Consider the following 14,909-nt stretch of genomic DNA (forward strand, 5'->3'; position numbering starts at 1 on the left):
CAAAGCTAATGTCTAGACAGAGTGAACAGCATATGGACAGAAGGGATCACAGGTCATACAGAAAGACTAGTTCAGAGCTTCCAAGGGGAAGGTGGCAAGAGATGAGGATGGGAGAAAAGCAGGAGTGAAGGAATGAAGGACTTTGAATTCTGTGCTAATACAAGGGTTACCAGAAAGTGCGATTGGATTTGCTTTTGAAAGATAATTAACAATAGCATAGAGCAGAATGCAGTAAAATTTTTATAAAGGAACAGATAGAGTTGCCAGATATCATACACAAAGCCTAGTAAAATAATTAATTTTATTTTCAGACACAGTTGATTCTCATCATTTGCAGTAGTTATGTTCGTGAAGTTGCTTCCACAAACACTGAATGAGGGGAAATCAAGGCAGGTTCTTACAAGCTTTTCCTCACAACATTTTTATCAACTGATTAATAAATGAGCTCGTTTTGTTTGTGTTTCTACTTAAAGACACTTTATGTTGTTGATTCATAACATTGAACTCATGGCCAATAGCACCATAACTCACAATAGCACATGAACAAAGCTTATCTAAGATGTGTATTTTCTCCTTAAGGCACATCACAGCCTTTACAGGAACACTACACAGCACTTCAGAACTATACTCAGGGCCATTTTAAACAGTGAAATCACTCAAAAAAAGTACAAAATGAAAAAAATATATGGCATTACATACACCACCAAAATAACACTTGTTTGTAGTAGGACAGCTAGAACAAGAAGACAAAAAGCCACCTTGTTTGGCTGGGAACTTGCACTTTAGCTACCTTGATTATTTTTTTCTGTGAATGATCCAGAAAGCACTGTGACTAGTGATTTGGGGGTTACAAATAAGTTTCAATGAACAGAAGAATTTGCAAATACAGATTCCATGAATAACAGGAATCACTTGAAAATATTCAGTTAAACAATGGATAAGTAGTGTTCGTATGACCCATGCAATACCATTCATTGTTTATCTAACATTTAAGTTTAATGAGGCATTTCATATTTTTATTTGCTAAATATGATAACTCTAGCCAGAATGTAAATATTTTCAGCATTGTAGGCTATGTGGTCTTTGTCATAACTACTTAACTGTGCCTTTGTGGCATGAAAGCAATCAAAGACAATACGTAAATAAATGGGCATGGCTGTGTTCCAATAAAACTTTATTTTTAAAACCCAGTGGCAGGCCTGCTTTGGGCCATGAGTAGAGTGGGTTGACTTGAGTCAGGGAGCCCAAGAATAAAGCTATTGAAGTATTCCTAGGAAGAATTGCCTTAGGATAGTGGTAATGGAAGGAAAAGAAGTAAATCATAATGAGAGCTAGTAAGGTATTGTAGTCAATACCAAGTGGTGACTAATTGCCTATGAGTCAAGGGATGCATTCATATTAATGGCTTGGACAGCTCTGTGGATGAGTCCATTCATGGAGAAAGGAAACAAGGAAGTTAGCCTTTTCCTTTACCACCTACCCACCGTACCCGGTTTTGTAAATTATTTGAGCTCAGTGCTTCTCAATTTCTTCATTCATACAGTTTGGAGGTGATGCCCATAGTCTTGTTACAAACATTGAATGAGATAGCATCCTGTTCAGCACTTCAATCATTATTGCCATAAATGTTCAATGAAAGTTAGCCATCTCTCTCCCTCTTATCTCAACTCCACATCTATATAGAGATGTATTTGTTGCTAAAAATATACATGGACATGTCTGTGCAGAATCCAATTATCCCTAGTATGGGGGGTGGCTAACTGTGTGATTTCACTATCTTACTAGTAATGATTATCTCCATTGTTTATCTCTGACTTCTTGAAAGCAACCAGTCTCACCAACACAATACCTATCTTACCTCATTTCAATAGATTCCTCAGCGCCAGAGTATTACGTACATTTAAGCATTCTGAAAATATCTTCACGTGAAGGAAGGAATGCTGCCCTGTTCCCTCTTCTGTCTCTTGTTAGCTCATTAATTCAAATAGATTTCCCTTTGGAGTTTTAAAGGGAACACTTGTCTTCTATTCTAGAACGCATGTGAATATTTGCCAATGTGGGTCATTGACTATGCCATGGATAATGGTCTAATTGTAAAAAAGTCTATCAATGCTGGTTAACAATGAGAACTGGTTGAAGACTGTTATTCTATTTGAAAGCTTGTGGCCTGGAGACATGCTCGGCAGTATTTGGGCCCTTCTTTACTCTGTCCAGTCTCCATGTGGAAGAAGACTGTTCTGTAGACACATACCTTGTATCCTTCCAGTCTTGAGTTTCCCTTCAGGATGTTGAGGTTTATCTCCATCCTGTAAAACATAAATTCCCAAAGGTCCTCTTTACCATGGGACTCTCCTCTCTTATCTCAATTTAGAGGCTCCATGTGGATATGAAGAGAAAATGTGTTCAGGAATCGGAAGAAAACTGCACCAGGTCCATGTGTGATACTGCAGGAACTTGCAGACAGAAGCATGGAGATGAACACATATGGAAGACAAACTACCCTCTTGCCAGTGGTCACTTGGGCCTTGAGGGTCAGGTTAGTGTAGTGGATTGGGTACTTATTTTGGAAAGTTTAAGTACCCAGGGGCAGAGGAGATGTAACAATTATAATGCTAAGCTGGTCTCTATCTGTATTAATTTTAACTGTGAAATGGAGCTAATATGATCCACCAAATACCACACTATTCCCAGAAAGGAGGAAATGAGCAGATGCTAGGAATAATCATTAGGTGACAATAATAGAATCACAAATTCATTTGTAGCTATAAAGGGCTATAAAAATGATCTAAAAGGAAAAAACTACAACTCTAGGCAAGCAGGCAGAGGAGCAGGGGCCTCCCCTCACCCGGCCCCACCAACTCACTAGGTAACTTCCAAACCATCCTGAATACCTACGGTTCGACCTGAGATTTAAAGAGGGAAGCTGGAACGCTACAGAGACAAGGGTTTGCGCTTCTAACAAGGTGGGAAAGCGGAAAAATAAAAATAAAAAAGAATCCAGTGGGGGAGGGCCCCGCGAGGAGCTGGGCTAAGGGGGGCGGGAGCCCCAGGACAGGAGAGCCCGCCCGGGAAGCGGGAACTGTAACAATCCGCACCGGACTCTTCCCGGAGGGAAAGGCTCAGCGGGGAACCGGGCAGGACCGCAGGAGGGCGGTGGGGCCCCCAGCCTCCCGGGGTCACTAACAGGAGGTGCCCCGGGGGGAGCACCCCACACCCCGCGGCCGAGCGCAGGAAAGGGCTGGAGCCCCGGCGGGGCCTTGGGGAGAAGCCGGGGGTCGCGGGGTGGGGGTGGGGGGGCTCCGGGCAGAGGGGGCTGCGGCCTGCTGCCTTCGAGAGAGCCGCGGCCCCGGGAGCAATGCAGCGGCGCAGGCCCCGGAGCCAGGGTGCTGGGGACACAGCCCAGGATCCTGTGGTCCCCCCGGGACAGGCAGAGGCGAGGAGGGCCCAGGACAGCGGGGAGGCTCCTGCCACGGGCGCTCCCGAGCTGTGTAGGTCAGCACCCCCGCCCCGGAGCATCCAGGCCCCTGCGGACTGGGAGCTGCGGTGGTTACTGCGGGAGCTGACTCCAGGGCTGGAGGGCTGGCAGCCGCCAGTGGGGTTGTTCCTCCTGGTGTCACCCTGTGCCTGGGAGGGTCGGGGCTGACAGGGGACATGGGCCTCATGGGGAAAACAGCTCCCACTGAGCCTGGCACCCGGTGGGGGGGGTGGGGGGCGGGGCAGCTTCCCCAGGTGCACACACCTGAGAGTCAGCACAGCAGCCCCTCCCCCAGAAGACCAGCTGGAAGGACAGGGGAAGAGCAAGTTCTTGAACCAGCAGCACAGGACAGCTCCAGGGGAAGTCGAGGGATTTATAGTATATAGAATTAGAGGGTATACCCCCCCCTTCTTGCCCTTTTTCCAGTACAACTCGTTTTTATATCAGACTAAAATTTTCCAATATTTTTTCTCTTCCCACCTTAACTACAATATTTTACCACCTCTTCAGTTTTAAGTTTCTTCCTTTTTAACTTTCATATTTCTACAATTACAGGTCCTAGATATATTTTCCATGTCTAGATTTCCTTGATCATACTCAATATAATTTTGGGAGATACACGAGATATGTTTTTTGTTTTGTGTTTATTTCTCTGCCTCATTTTGTTTTAAAATGGTGGAAGTTAATATGTTCTAAAACATGACCAGCATGCACCCAGACCAAGTGGTATACCGTGCTGGTTCATTCTGTAAGGTTATATTCTCTCTTCATTCACATTCTGTCCCCCTCTTTTTTTTTTTTTAAGATTTTATTTATTTGAGACAGAGAGAGAGAGAGGCAGAGACACAGGTAGAAGGAGAAGCAGGCTCCATGCAAGGAGCCGGATATGGGACGTGATCCTGGGTCTCCAGGATCATGCCCTGGGCAGAAGGTGGTACTAAACAGCTGAGCCACCCCGGCTGCCCCTGTCCCCCTCTTTTATCTCATTTAGGTTTTGGTGGTCAGTGTTGGGACTTTCTATAAGTATTTCTGGTTTATATAAATTTGGGACTGACATCTTCTAACATACAGAACTTAATACACTCAGAACCAAGAGGATCACCCTCTAGGACCCCTCAGGTAGACTACATTCTCCCTCCACTACAACTTCATCACCATCACCATCTCCCAGTACTCCCTCCTTTTTTTCTTCTTTTTTTCTTCTTTACTCTTGCTTTTTTTCTCTTTTTTCTTCTTCTTCTTTGGGATTCTTGGCCTCTTATTTTTTACTACTTTGTTTTAAAATTTGTTTTTCACTTTAGTGGTCCTTTTGTTTTATTTTGTTCTGATCTTTGTTTTCATTTTCTGGTCTCTGACCTTGTCAGAATCATCTAGGGTGAAATTTACTTAGGTTGTGTTTTATATCCTTGACTCAGCCCACTCATACAACCACTCTGCACTGAGCAAAAGGACTAGAAGGAAGAACTTGCCACAAAAGAAAGAATCAAAAACAGCACTCTCTGCCACAGTTACAAAATATGGATTATAATTCGATGTCAGAAAGCCAATTCAGAAGCACAATTATAAAGCTACTGGTGGCTCTGGAAAAAAGCATAAAGGATTCAAGAGACTTCATGACTGCAGAATTTAGATCTAATCAGGCCAAAATTAAAAAACAATGAAATGATGCAATCCAAACTGAAGGTCTTAATGATGACGGTTAATGAGGTGGAAGAAAGAGTGAGAAACACAGAAGACAAGTTGATGGCAAGGAAGGAAGCTGAGGAAAAAGGAGAAAAACAATGAAAAGACCATGAGGAAAGGTTAAGGGAAATAAATGATAGCCTCAGAAGGAAAAATCTACATATAATTAGGGTTCCAGAAAACGCTAAGAGGGACAGAGGGCCAGAAAGCATATTTGAACAAATCATAGCTGAGAACTTCCCTAATTTGGGGAGGGAAACAGGCATTCAGATCCAGGAGACAGAGAGGTCCCCCCTCTAAATCAATAAAAACCGTTCAACACCTCAACATTTAATAGTGAGACTTGCAAATTCCAAAGATAAAGAGAAAACCCTTAAAGCAGCGAGAGACAAGAGATTCTTAACTTATACGGGGAGAAATATCAGATTAACAGCAGACTTCTCCACAGAGACCTGGCAGGCCAGAAAGGGTTGGCAAGATATATTCAGGGTCCTAAATGAGAAGAACATGGAGCCAAGAATACTCTATCCAACAAGGCTCTCATTCAGAATAGAAGGAGGGATAAAGAGCTTCCAGGATAGCCAGAAACTGAAAGAATATGTGACCACAAAACAAGCTCTGCAAAAAATATTAAGGGGGTTCCTGAAGAAGAAAGAGGAAGCCCAAAGAAACAATCCACAAAAACAGGGACCAAATAGGTATTATGATGACACTAAATTCATATCTTTCAGTAGTTACTCTGAATGTGAATGGGCTGAATGATCCCATCAAAAGATGCAGGATTTTGGACTGGATAAAAAAGCAAGACCCATCTATTTGCTGTCAACAAGAGACTCATTTTAGACCTAAGGACACCTCCAGCCTGAAAATGAAAGGTTGGAGAACTATTTACCTTTCAAATGGTCCTCAAAAGAAAGCTGGGGTAGCAATCCTCATATTAGATAAATTAAAGTTTATCCCAAAGACTCTAGTAAGAGATGAAAAGGGACACCATATCATACTTAAAGAATCTACCCAACAAGAAAACCTAACAATCGTGAATATTTATGCCCCTAATGTGGGAGCTGCCAAGTATATCAATCAATTAATAATGAAAGTAAAGAGATACTTAGATAATAACACACTAATAGTAGGAGACTTCAACATGGTGCTTTCTGCAAATGACAGATATTCCAAGCACAACATCACCAAAGAAACAAGGGCTTTAAATGATAGACTGGACCAGATGGATTTCACGATATATACAGAACCTTCCATCTGAATGCAACCAAATACACATTATTTTCAAGAACACATGGAACTTTCTCCAGAATGGACCACATACAGGGTCACAAATCAGGTCTCAACCAATACCAAAAGATTGGGATTGTCCCCTGCATATTTGCAGATCACAATGCTTTGAAACTAGAACTCAATCACAAGAAGAAATTTGGAAGAAACTCAAACACGTGGAGGTTAAAGAGCACTCTACTAAAAGATAAATAGTTCAACCAGGAAATTAGAGAAGAATTAAAAAGATTCATGGAAACTAATGAAAATGAAAATACAACCATTTAAAATCTTTGGGATACAGACAAAGCAGTCCTAAGAGGGAAATAGAAAGGAATACAAGCTTCCCTCAAAAAAAAAAAAAAAAAAAAGGAAAAAACTCAAATACGCAAGCTAACCTCACACCTAAAGGAACTAGAGAAAGACAAGCAAATAAAAACTACACCAAGCAGAGGAGAGTTAATAAAGATTAGAGCAGAACTCAATGAAATAGAGACCAGACTGTAGAACAGATCAACAAAACCAGGAGTTGGTTCCTTGAAAGAATTGATAAGATAGATAAACCATTAGCCAGCCTCATTAGAAAGAAAAAAAGACTCAAATTAATAAAATCATGAATGTAAGAGGAGAGATCACAACCAATACCAAGGAAATACAAACGATTTTAAAAACATATTATGAGCAGCTATATGCCAGTAAATTAGGCAATCTAGAAGAAATGGACCCATTTCTGGAAAACCACAAATTACCAAAACTGGAACAGGAAGAAATAGAAAACATGAACAGGCCAATAACCAGGGAGGAAATTGAGGCAATCATCAAAAACCTCCCAAACACAAAAGTTCAGGACCAGATGGCTTCCCAGGGGAATTTTATCAAACGTTTAAAGAAGAAATAATACCTATTCTACTAAAGCTGTTCCAAAAGATAGAAAGGGATGGAATACTTCCAAACTGGTTTTATGAGGCCAGCATCACCTTAATCCCAAAACCAAAGACCTCACCAAAAAGGAGAATTATAGACACAGATGCAAAAATTCTCAACAAGATACTAGCCAATAGGATCCAACAGTACATTAAGAAGATTATTCACCATGACCAAGTGAGATTTATCCCCAGGACACAAGGTTGGTTCAACACTCATAAAACAATCATTGTGATAGATCATATCAACAAGAGAAAAAACAAGAACCATATGATCCTCTCAATAGATGCAGAGAAAGCATTGGACAAAATACAGCATCCATTCCTTTTTTTTTTTTTAAGATTTATTTATTTATTTATTTATTCAGAGAGAGAGAGAGGGAGAAAGGCAGAGGGAGAAGCAGGCTCCACGCAGGAAGCCCCACATGGGACTCGATCCCAGGTCTCCAGGATCACACCTGGGCTGCAGGCAGTGCTAAACCGCTGTACCACCAGGGCCACCCTACAGCATCCATTCCTGATCAAAACTCTTCAGAGTGTAGGTATAGAGGGAACATTCCTCAGCATCTTAAAAGCCATCTATGGAAAGCCCACAGCAAATATCATTCTCAATGGGGAAAAACCTGAGAGCCTTTCCCCTAAGATCAGGAACATGACAGGGATGTCCACTTTCACCACTGCTATTCAACATATTACTAGAACTCCTACCCACAGCAATCAGACAACAAAAAGAAATAAAAGGCATTCAAATTGGCAAAGAGGAAGTCAAACTCTCTCTCTTTGCAGATGACATGATACTGTACATAGAAAACCCAAAAGACTCCACCCCAAGATTGCTAGAACTCATACAGCAATTCAGCAGTATGGCAGGATACAAAATCAATGCCCAGAAGTCAGTGGCATTTCTATACGCTAACAATGAGACTGAAGAAAGAGAAATTAAGGAGTCAATCCCATTTAAAATTGCACCCAAAAGCATAAGATACCTAGGAATAAACCTAACCAAAGAGGTAAAGGATTTATACCCTAAGAACTATACCATACTTCTTAAAGAAATTGAGGAAGATACAAAGAGATGGAAAAATATTCCATGCTCATGGATTGGAAGAATTCATATTATGAAAATGTCTATGCTACCCAGGACAATTCACACATTCAATGAAATCCCTATCAAAATACCATGGACTTTCTTCACAGAGTTGGAACAAATAATCTTAAGATTTGTGTGGAGTCAGAAAAGACCCCAAATAGCCAGAGGAATACTGAAAAAGAAAACCATAGCTGGGAGCATCACAATGCCGGATTTCGAGTTGTACTACAAAGCTGTGATCATCAAGACAGTGTGGTACTGGCACAAAAACAGACACATAGATCAATGGAACAGAGTAGAGAACCCAGAAGTGGACACTCAACTCTATGGTCAACTAATATTCAACAAAGCAGGAAAGAATATCCCCTGGAAAAAGGACAGTCTATTCAATAAATTGTGTTGGTGAAATTGGACAGCCACATGTAGAAGAATTAAACTAGGCCAGTCTCTCACACCAGACACAAAGATAAACTCAAAATGGTTGAAAAATATAAATGTGAGACAAGAATCCATCAAAATCCTAGTGGAGAACACAGGCAACACCCTTTTTGAACTTGGCCACAGCAACTTCTTCAAGATATATCTATGAAGGCAAGAGAAACAAAAGCAAAAATGAACTATTGGGACTTCATCAAGATAAAAAGCTTCTGCACACAAAAGGAACAATCAACAAAACTAAAAGACAACGTACAGGATGGGAAAAGATATTTGCAAATGACATATCAGATAAAGGGCTAGTATCCAAGATCTATAAAGAACTTACTAAACTCAACAGCAAAGAAACAAACAGTCCAATCATGAAATGGGCAAAAGACATGAACATAAATTTCACCAAAGAAGACCTACACATGGCCAACAAGCTCATGAGAAAATGCTCCGCATCACTGACCATCAGGGAAATACAAATCAAAACCATAATGAGATACCACCTCACACCTGTGAGAATAGTGAAAATTAACAAGACAGAAAACAACAAATGTTGGAGAGGATGTGGACAAAGGGGAATCCTCTTGCACAGTTGGTGGGAATGTGAACTGGTGCAGCCACTCTGGAAAACTGTGGAGGCTCCTCAAAGAGTTAAAAATAGAACTGCACTGGGACCCAGCAATTGCACTGCTCGGGATTTACCCCAGAGATACAGATGCAGTGAAATGCCAGGACACCTGCACCCCGATGTTTCTAGCAGCAATGTCCACCATAGCCAAACTGTGGAAGGAGCCTCAGTGTCCATCGAAAGATGAATGGATAAAGAAGCTGTGGTCTATGTATACAATGGAATATTACTCAGCCATTAGAAATGACAAATACCCACAATTTACTTTGACATGGATGGAACTAGAGGGTATTATGCTGAGTGAAGTAAGTCAATCGGAGAAGGATGGTCATGATATGGTTTCACTCACATGGGGAATACAAAAAATAGTGAAAGGGATTATAGAGGAAAGGAGAGAAAATGAGTGGGAAATATCAGAGAGGGAGAGAGGACATGAGAGACTCCTAACACTGAGAAATGAACAAAGGATGGTGGAAGGGGAGATGGGGTGACTGGGTGACAGGCACTGAGGGGGGCACTTGACAGGATGAGCACTGGGTGTTATGCTATGTTGGCAAATGAACTCCAATAAAAAAATATACAAAAATAAAAAATAAAATAAATAAAAATAAATGAACAAAACACCCTATGTTATAGATAAGGAAATTAAGATTCAAAGAAGCAAAACAACTTGTGCAACTAATGAGAAGCAAAGTTAAGGTCTGGGGCTGAATTGCTAGCTGCCAGGCTAGTACTTCCTCCTCCCAACAATTGCCTATCTACATATTTTGTGGCTTGCAAAGTGATTTTTCAACTATATTATTACACTTGTTGCACCCTGCAAATGTACTGTTACAAGTCCCAGCCACCTCTCAATTTGTCTTTGTTCCCTTAAAAAAAAAAAAAAACTATCAGCAGGAGTAAAATTGTAGTCATTTGAAAATTTATTTAAGATTATGTTATTTATAATAAATTTAGCCATCTAGGAGAACAGACAGATTTCTCATGGGACCACCTAAAAATGGATCAAACTTACCTTTATGTGCATCTTGGATCTATAGTGAGAACATTCTGTGGCCAGAAATAACATTAAACAGCAAATCATGGTTGCCTGGGACTTCATTTTCATACATTAGGATCTTCACCTGCAATACAGAATGAAACTAAATCCAGCTGGAGGTGATAAGGCCAAACAATACAAAACTTAGCCAACTCGGGACGCCTGGGTGGTTCAGCGGTTGAGGGTCTGCCTTTGACTCAGGGCGTGATCCTGGGGCCTGGGATCAAGTACTGCATTGGGCTCCTGTGGAGAGCCTGCTTCTCCCTCTGCCTGTCTCTCTCTCTCTCTCTCTCTCTCCCTCTCTCAAGAATAATAATTAAAAAAAAAAAAACCCTTAGCCAGCTAACCAACCACTTGGTGACCCTACTGAGTACTCTGAGATGTCCACACCAAAACATCCTACTCCAAGAAAGGACACCAACATCTACTTTCAGGCCAGCTAACATGTAAAAAAGAAAAAAAGAAAGAAAGCAAGAAAAGCCTTTCTCTCAACTGTTAACTTGTCTACAAAAAATAGACAGGAATGATGGAACCACCAAGAAAGATGTATGTTCACCAAAGCATCATTTCTGATTGTTTAATCCACAATTTTCTCTAATAATAACATTTATCAAGCATTTTATTTGCCAATCACTGTTCTGAGCATTTTCTTTGCATTAACTCATTTAATCAGATGACATAAGACAGTATTACATCTTCATTTTATCAGTGGAGAAGCTAAGGTATGAAGTGTGGAGCAACTGTGAGCTAAGGTCACTCAAATAAAAAGTGGGGAGCCGAAAGTTCAACCCAGATGGTACAGCTGGAAAGCCAAGCTCTAGAGTGGGATTTCTCAGTAATGGTATTATTGGCATTTGGGGCTGGATTCTTTGTTGTTGGGTGTTGTCCTGTGAGTTGTAGGATGTATAGTAACAACTCTGGCCTCTATACATGAGGTGCCAGGAACAGCCTCCTCCCCAGTTGTGACAGCCAAAAATGTCTCCAGACATTGGGAGATAATGTGCCCTGGGAGATAAAACTGCCCCCAGTTGAGAACTCCTGTTCTACAGTATACTGTCTTTCTAGGCATATGGAGTCAAGCAACTTGAAATGAATATACACTATTGTCTGTTACTGGAGCAAGCACTGAGACTCTCTCTTATGGATGGATCAACTATTATACAGAGAAATTAGAAGCCTGAGAAGATCATTTTCTATTCTTCGGCCATATCTCTGTTTCTTGCCTTTTTATTTTTTAATATATAATTGACTTGTAACATTATATTAGTTGCAAGTGTACAACATAATGATTGAATATTTATGTTTTTGTGAAACTGTAAGTCTAGTTAACATCTGTCACAACACATAGTTACATTTTTTTTCTTTTGATAAAGCCTTTTTCTTGATAGTTCTACCTTTCAAAGACAAATCCCCAAGAAATCATCTTTACAACAGTTGAAATTAATCAACATCATCATTCTCATCACCACCATTCTTTTCTTATAGGATAGTGCAAACTAAGACCATTTATTGGAAACAAAGCTCCTTAGAATGATTTCCCTGGTAGTACAGATGCAGCAAAGTGAAAATGTCATGGATTTCAGAGGCAGCATAAGCTAAGTTATTAATCATATTTACACTATTGATGAACTGTTTAACCTTTGCTTAGCCTGTTTTCTTTCTCATCCATTTCAAAAAATGTGGCATGATTACATTTGTACCAACCACCATTTATCGGGTGCCTCCTATTTGCCAGGAACTGTGCCAGATGCTGGGGGTAGAGAAATAAAGGATGCTGTCATTTCCAGTAGGGAATGCTGACAAATCAAACCAATAGTGAGAAGAGAGATCATCTATGTACTGTGTCTAGTCAACAAGGCCAAGCAGAAACTGAGCCTCAGCAAACGTAAATTCCTTGATGGAGGTGAAATGACTCTGATCCATCTAGGCTCACCAGGCAATCTGTGGCCAGGGAGCAAACAAAACTCACTGATCAGGGATCAAGCCCTTCCTGAGTGGACTCAAGACTAATATGGACTGTCACAACTCCAGTGAGCCTTCACATAAGATGACGAGCCACAGCACCTACAGGAAGGCTTCCAGATTGTCTTTGAGCTTAAAATTCTTCGAGTTCCTAACCAATGAACAGGGGAGGAAGTGTTTTTGACTTACACTATCATCTGGCAGAGCAAGTCTGAGCAAGGGAAAGGGAACATGGAAGAATGACGGGCAAAGTGTGGTAATGGATTTGCATAGTTGTTGGGATATGTATGTGGAATTTAAGATCTTACAAGAGTGGGTGGAAAGTAGGTCTCACATGTGTGGCAAATTGGTGGATGGGCACACTAAGCAAGTTGCAATATTAATATTATTTAAGATAGATTTTTAACCATCATCGCAAAAGGAAAAACCAGAAAAACCAGTGTAAATTGTCTTAGAAGTATCCATGTGTTTCACATATACTTTCAAAGTGACTTTCAAAGTGTTTTATCCTGGCACAATAATAAAAAAGATCTTACATCATGATTCATTGTGTACAGACATATATGTGTGTATATAGGAATCCATACATAAAATTGGAAAATTATGTAATTTTTATATTTCAAAAACCTTTATGTATTACTTATCCTTCCCATCTATGAGCAAGGCTGTCTGCTACATCCACGATTTTTATCTTGCATTCCACTCTATCTGACATTCTTTTAGCAATTGGTTGCCACCTACTAAATTGAATCTACAACCCTCTAATGGATTGTAACCTGCAATTTGAGAAATAGAAATACAGACTGGAAAATTCATTTTCATTATCAAGTCGAAAATCATTCACTTCTGCCACTGAAGTGGTCCCTTCGGTCCCTTCTCTTAACTATTTTTCACAATTCTATTGAAATCTTCTTCCCACGCTATATGCATCAGGGAAAAAAGATACCTGCATTCAGAGCCAAATAATAGGACTGATGCTGTGGTAAATGCAATTCTCTTCCACTTAGAGAGCAATGGTTTGAAATGCACAGTGAAATGGGTGAAGATGAGCCAACAGGAAGCCACTTATAAGTAATAATGCCTGCTATCTAAGGCTTCAGAAGGAGATCTTTTACTGTCCACAGTCTTCAATATAAGAACTTTATTTAAAGCTAATCTTGTTGGAAGAAAGTCAGGCATTTGGCACAGTGACATGATGTGTTGTGATGTGATGTGATGTGATGTGATGTGATGTGATGTGATGTGATGATGTGATTTAGGAAGTCCAAACCATTTTCCTGAGCAGTGCTAAGGCCTCTATAAGTTCACAGGTCCTGAAAGTGTTCAGGGAGTAAAGGTTTCAATAGTTATGACATTTTCTGTAGATCATTATGCTCTTTGTGGAACATTATGAAGTAATGACACATTATTTTTTTCTAAGAAAAAATTTACTAGCAGATAAATTATATGTAGTATGAAATCATAAGCAGGATCACAAGAAACACAGACTTTGAACTGAGCACAATTAGTTGTTTGGAAAGTTTGGGTTAATTAATTTGCTATTTCATCATTCATGTTCTTATAGTCTGGTGTATGTAACCCATCTACCATTTTCTATAATAATTATATGGTAAAGTTCCTTTAATTATTACAAGTGGGAAGGAGGTGATGTTTAATAATGTTACCCAAGAGGAGGCACAGCATTCTTATTTTTGCCTACTTTGATTGGCAGAGATGGGTCAGATTGAGAAATGTTTTCAAGGTAGCCCAAATGGGTGTTTCTGTTCTCAGCAGAAAGAGTAGAACGGAATCTGTCCCATCATAATATAGATAGCTGAAGCCAAAATCCAGAGTGTTCTTCAGAGCACACAATAAGCCAGAGATTAAGAGCTCTGAAATGGGGAATTAAAATATAAAAAGAAGTACACCCAGCATAATTCATGATCAGAGGCTGATATTTTACAGAACAGAATGAAAGAAAAAATACTTAGATTGACCATTGATAAAGACTTAATAATTAAAGTGAACTTTCAGCTTTGCATAATGCTGAACTGAAAATTTTCTGCAAATATAAAGTATTTTTGGATGCTTGGGTGGCTCAGTCAGTTAAGCGTCTGACTCTTGATTTCAGCTCAGGTCATGATCTCAGGGTTATGAGATCGAGCCCCAAGTTGGGCTCTGCACTGGGCACGGAGACTGCTTAAGATTATCTCCCTTTCCCTTTGTTCCCCCCATCTCTCTCCTTCTCTAAATATATATATATATATATTGCAGAAGAGTTGTATACCAGCACCACCGCCCCCAGCACCTCACATATATCTGTATGCATAGCAAGTTTCTGGGAATCCTTGTGGTAAAAACACTGTCTCACTCTGGTTATACAAAATTTACTTTATCATCCAAAGTGCTCTGGGGGAATTTAAGGCTACTGTTCA

General features: G+C 40.2%; 1 protein-coding gene across 4 annotated transcripts in view; it reads right to left on the reverse strand.

The window, feature by feature from the left end:
* ADGRF4 (adhesion G protein-coupled receptor F4) overlaps positions 1-14,909 on the reverse strand; it is a 31,276-nt gene that overhangs the window by 12,947 nt on the left and 3,420 nt on the right. For 3 of the 4 annotated variants that reach the window (XM_072831593.1, XM_072831592.1, XM_072831594.1), the window contains 2 exons: positions 10,510-10,618; positions 2,252-2,306 (listed from right to left, as the gene is read on the reverse strand). In XM_072831593.1, the coding sequence (XP_072687694.1) occupies positions 2,252-2,306; positions 10,510-10,602 (148 nt within the window). In that variant the 5' untranslated portion in view covers positions 10,603-10,618. The remainder of the gene's footprint in view (positions 1-2,251; positions 2,307-10,509; positions 10,619-14,909) is intronic. The other variant, XM_072831595.1, reaches the window with a different exon arrangement.

Source organism: Canis lupus, chromosome 7, assembly GCF_048164855.1.
Source record: "Canis lupus baileyi chromosome 7, mCanLup2.hap1, whole genome shotgun sequence".
NCBI classification, from domain to species: Eukaryota; Metazoa; Chordata; class Mammalia; order Carnivora; family Canidae; genus Canis; species Canis lupus.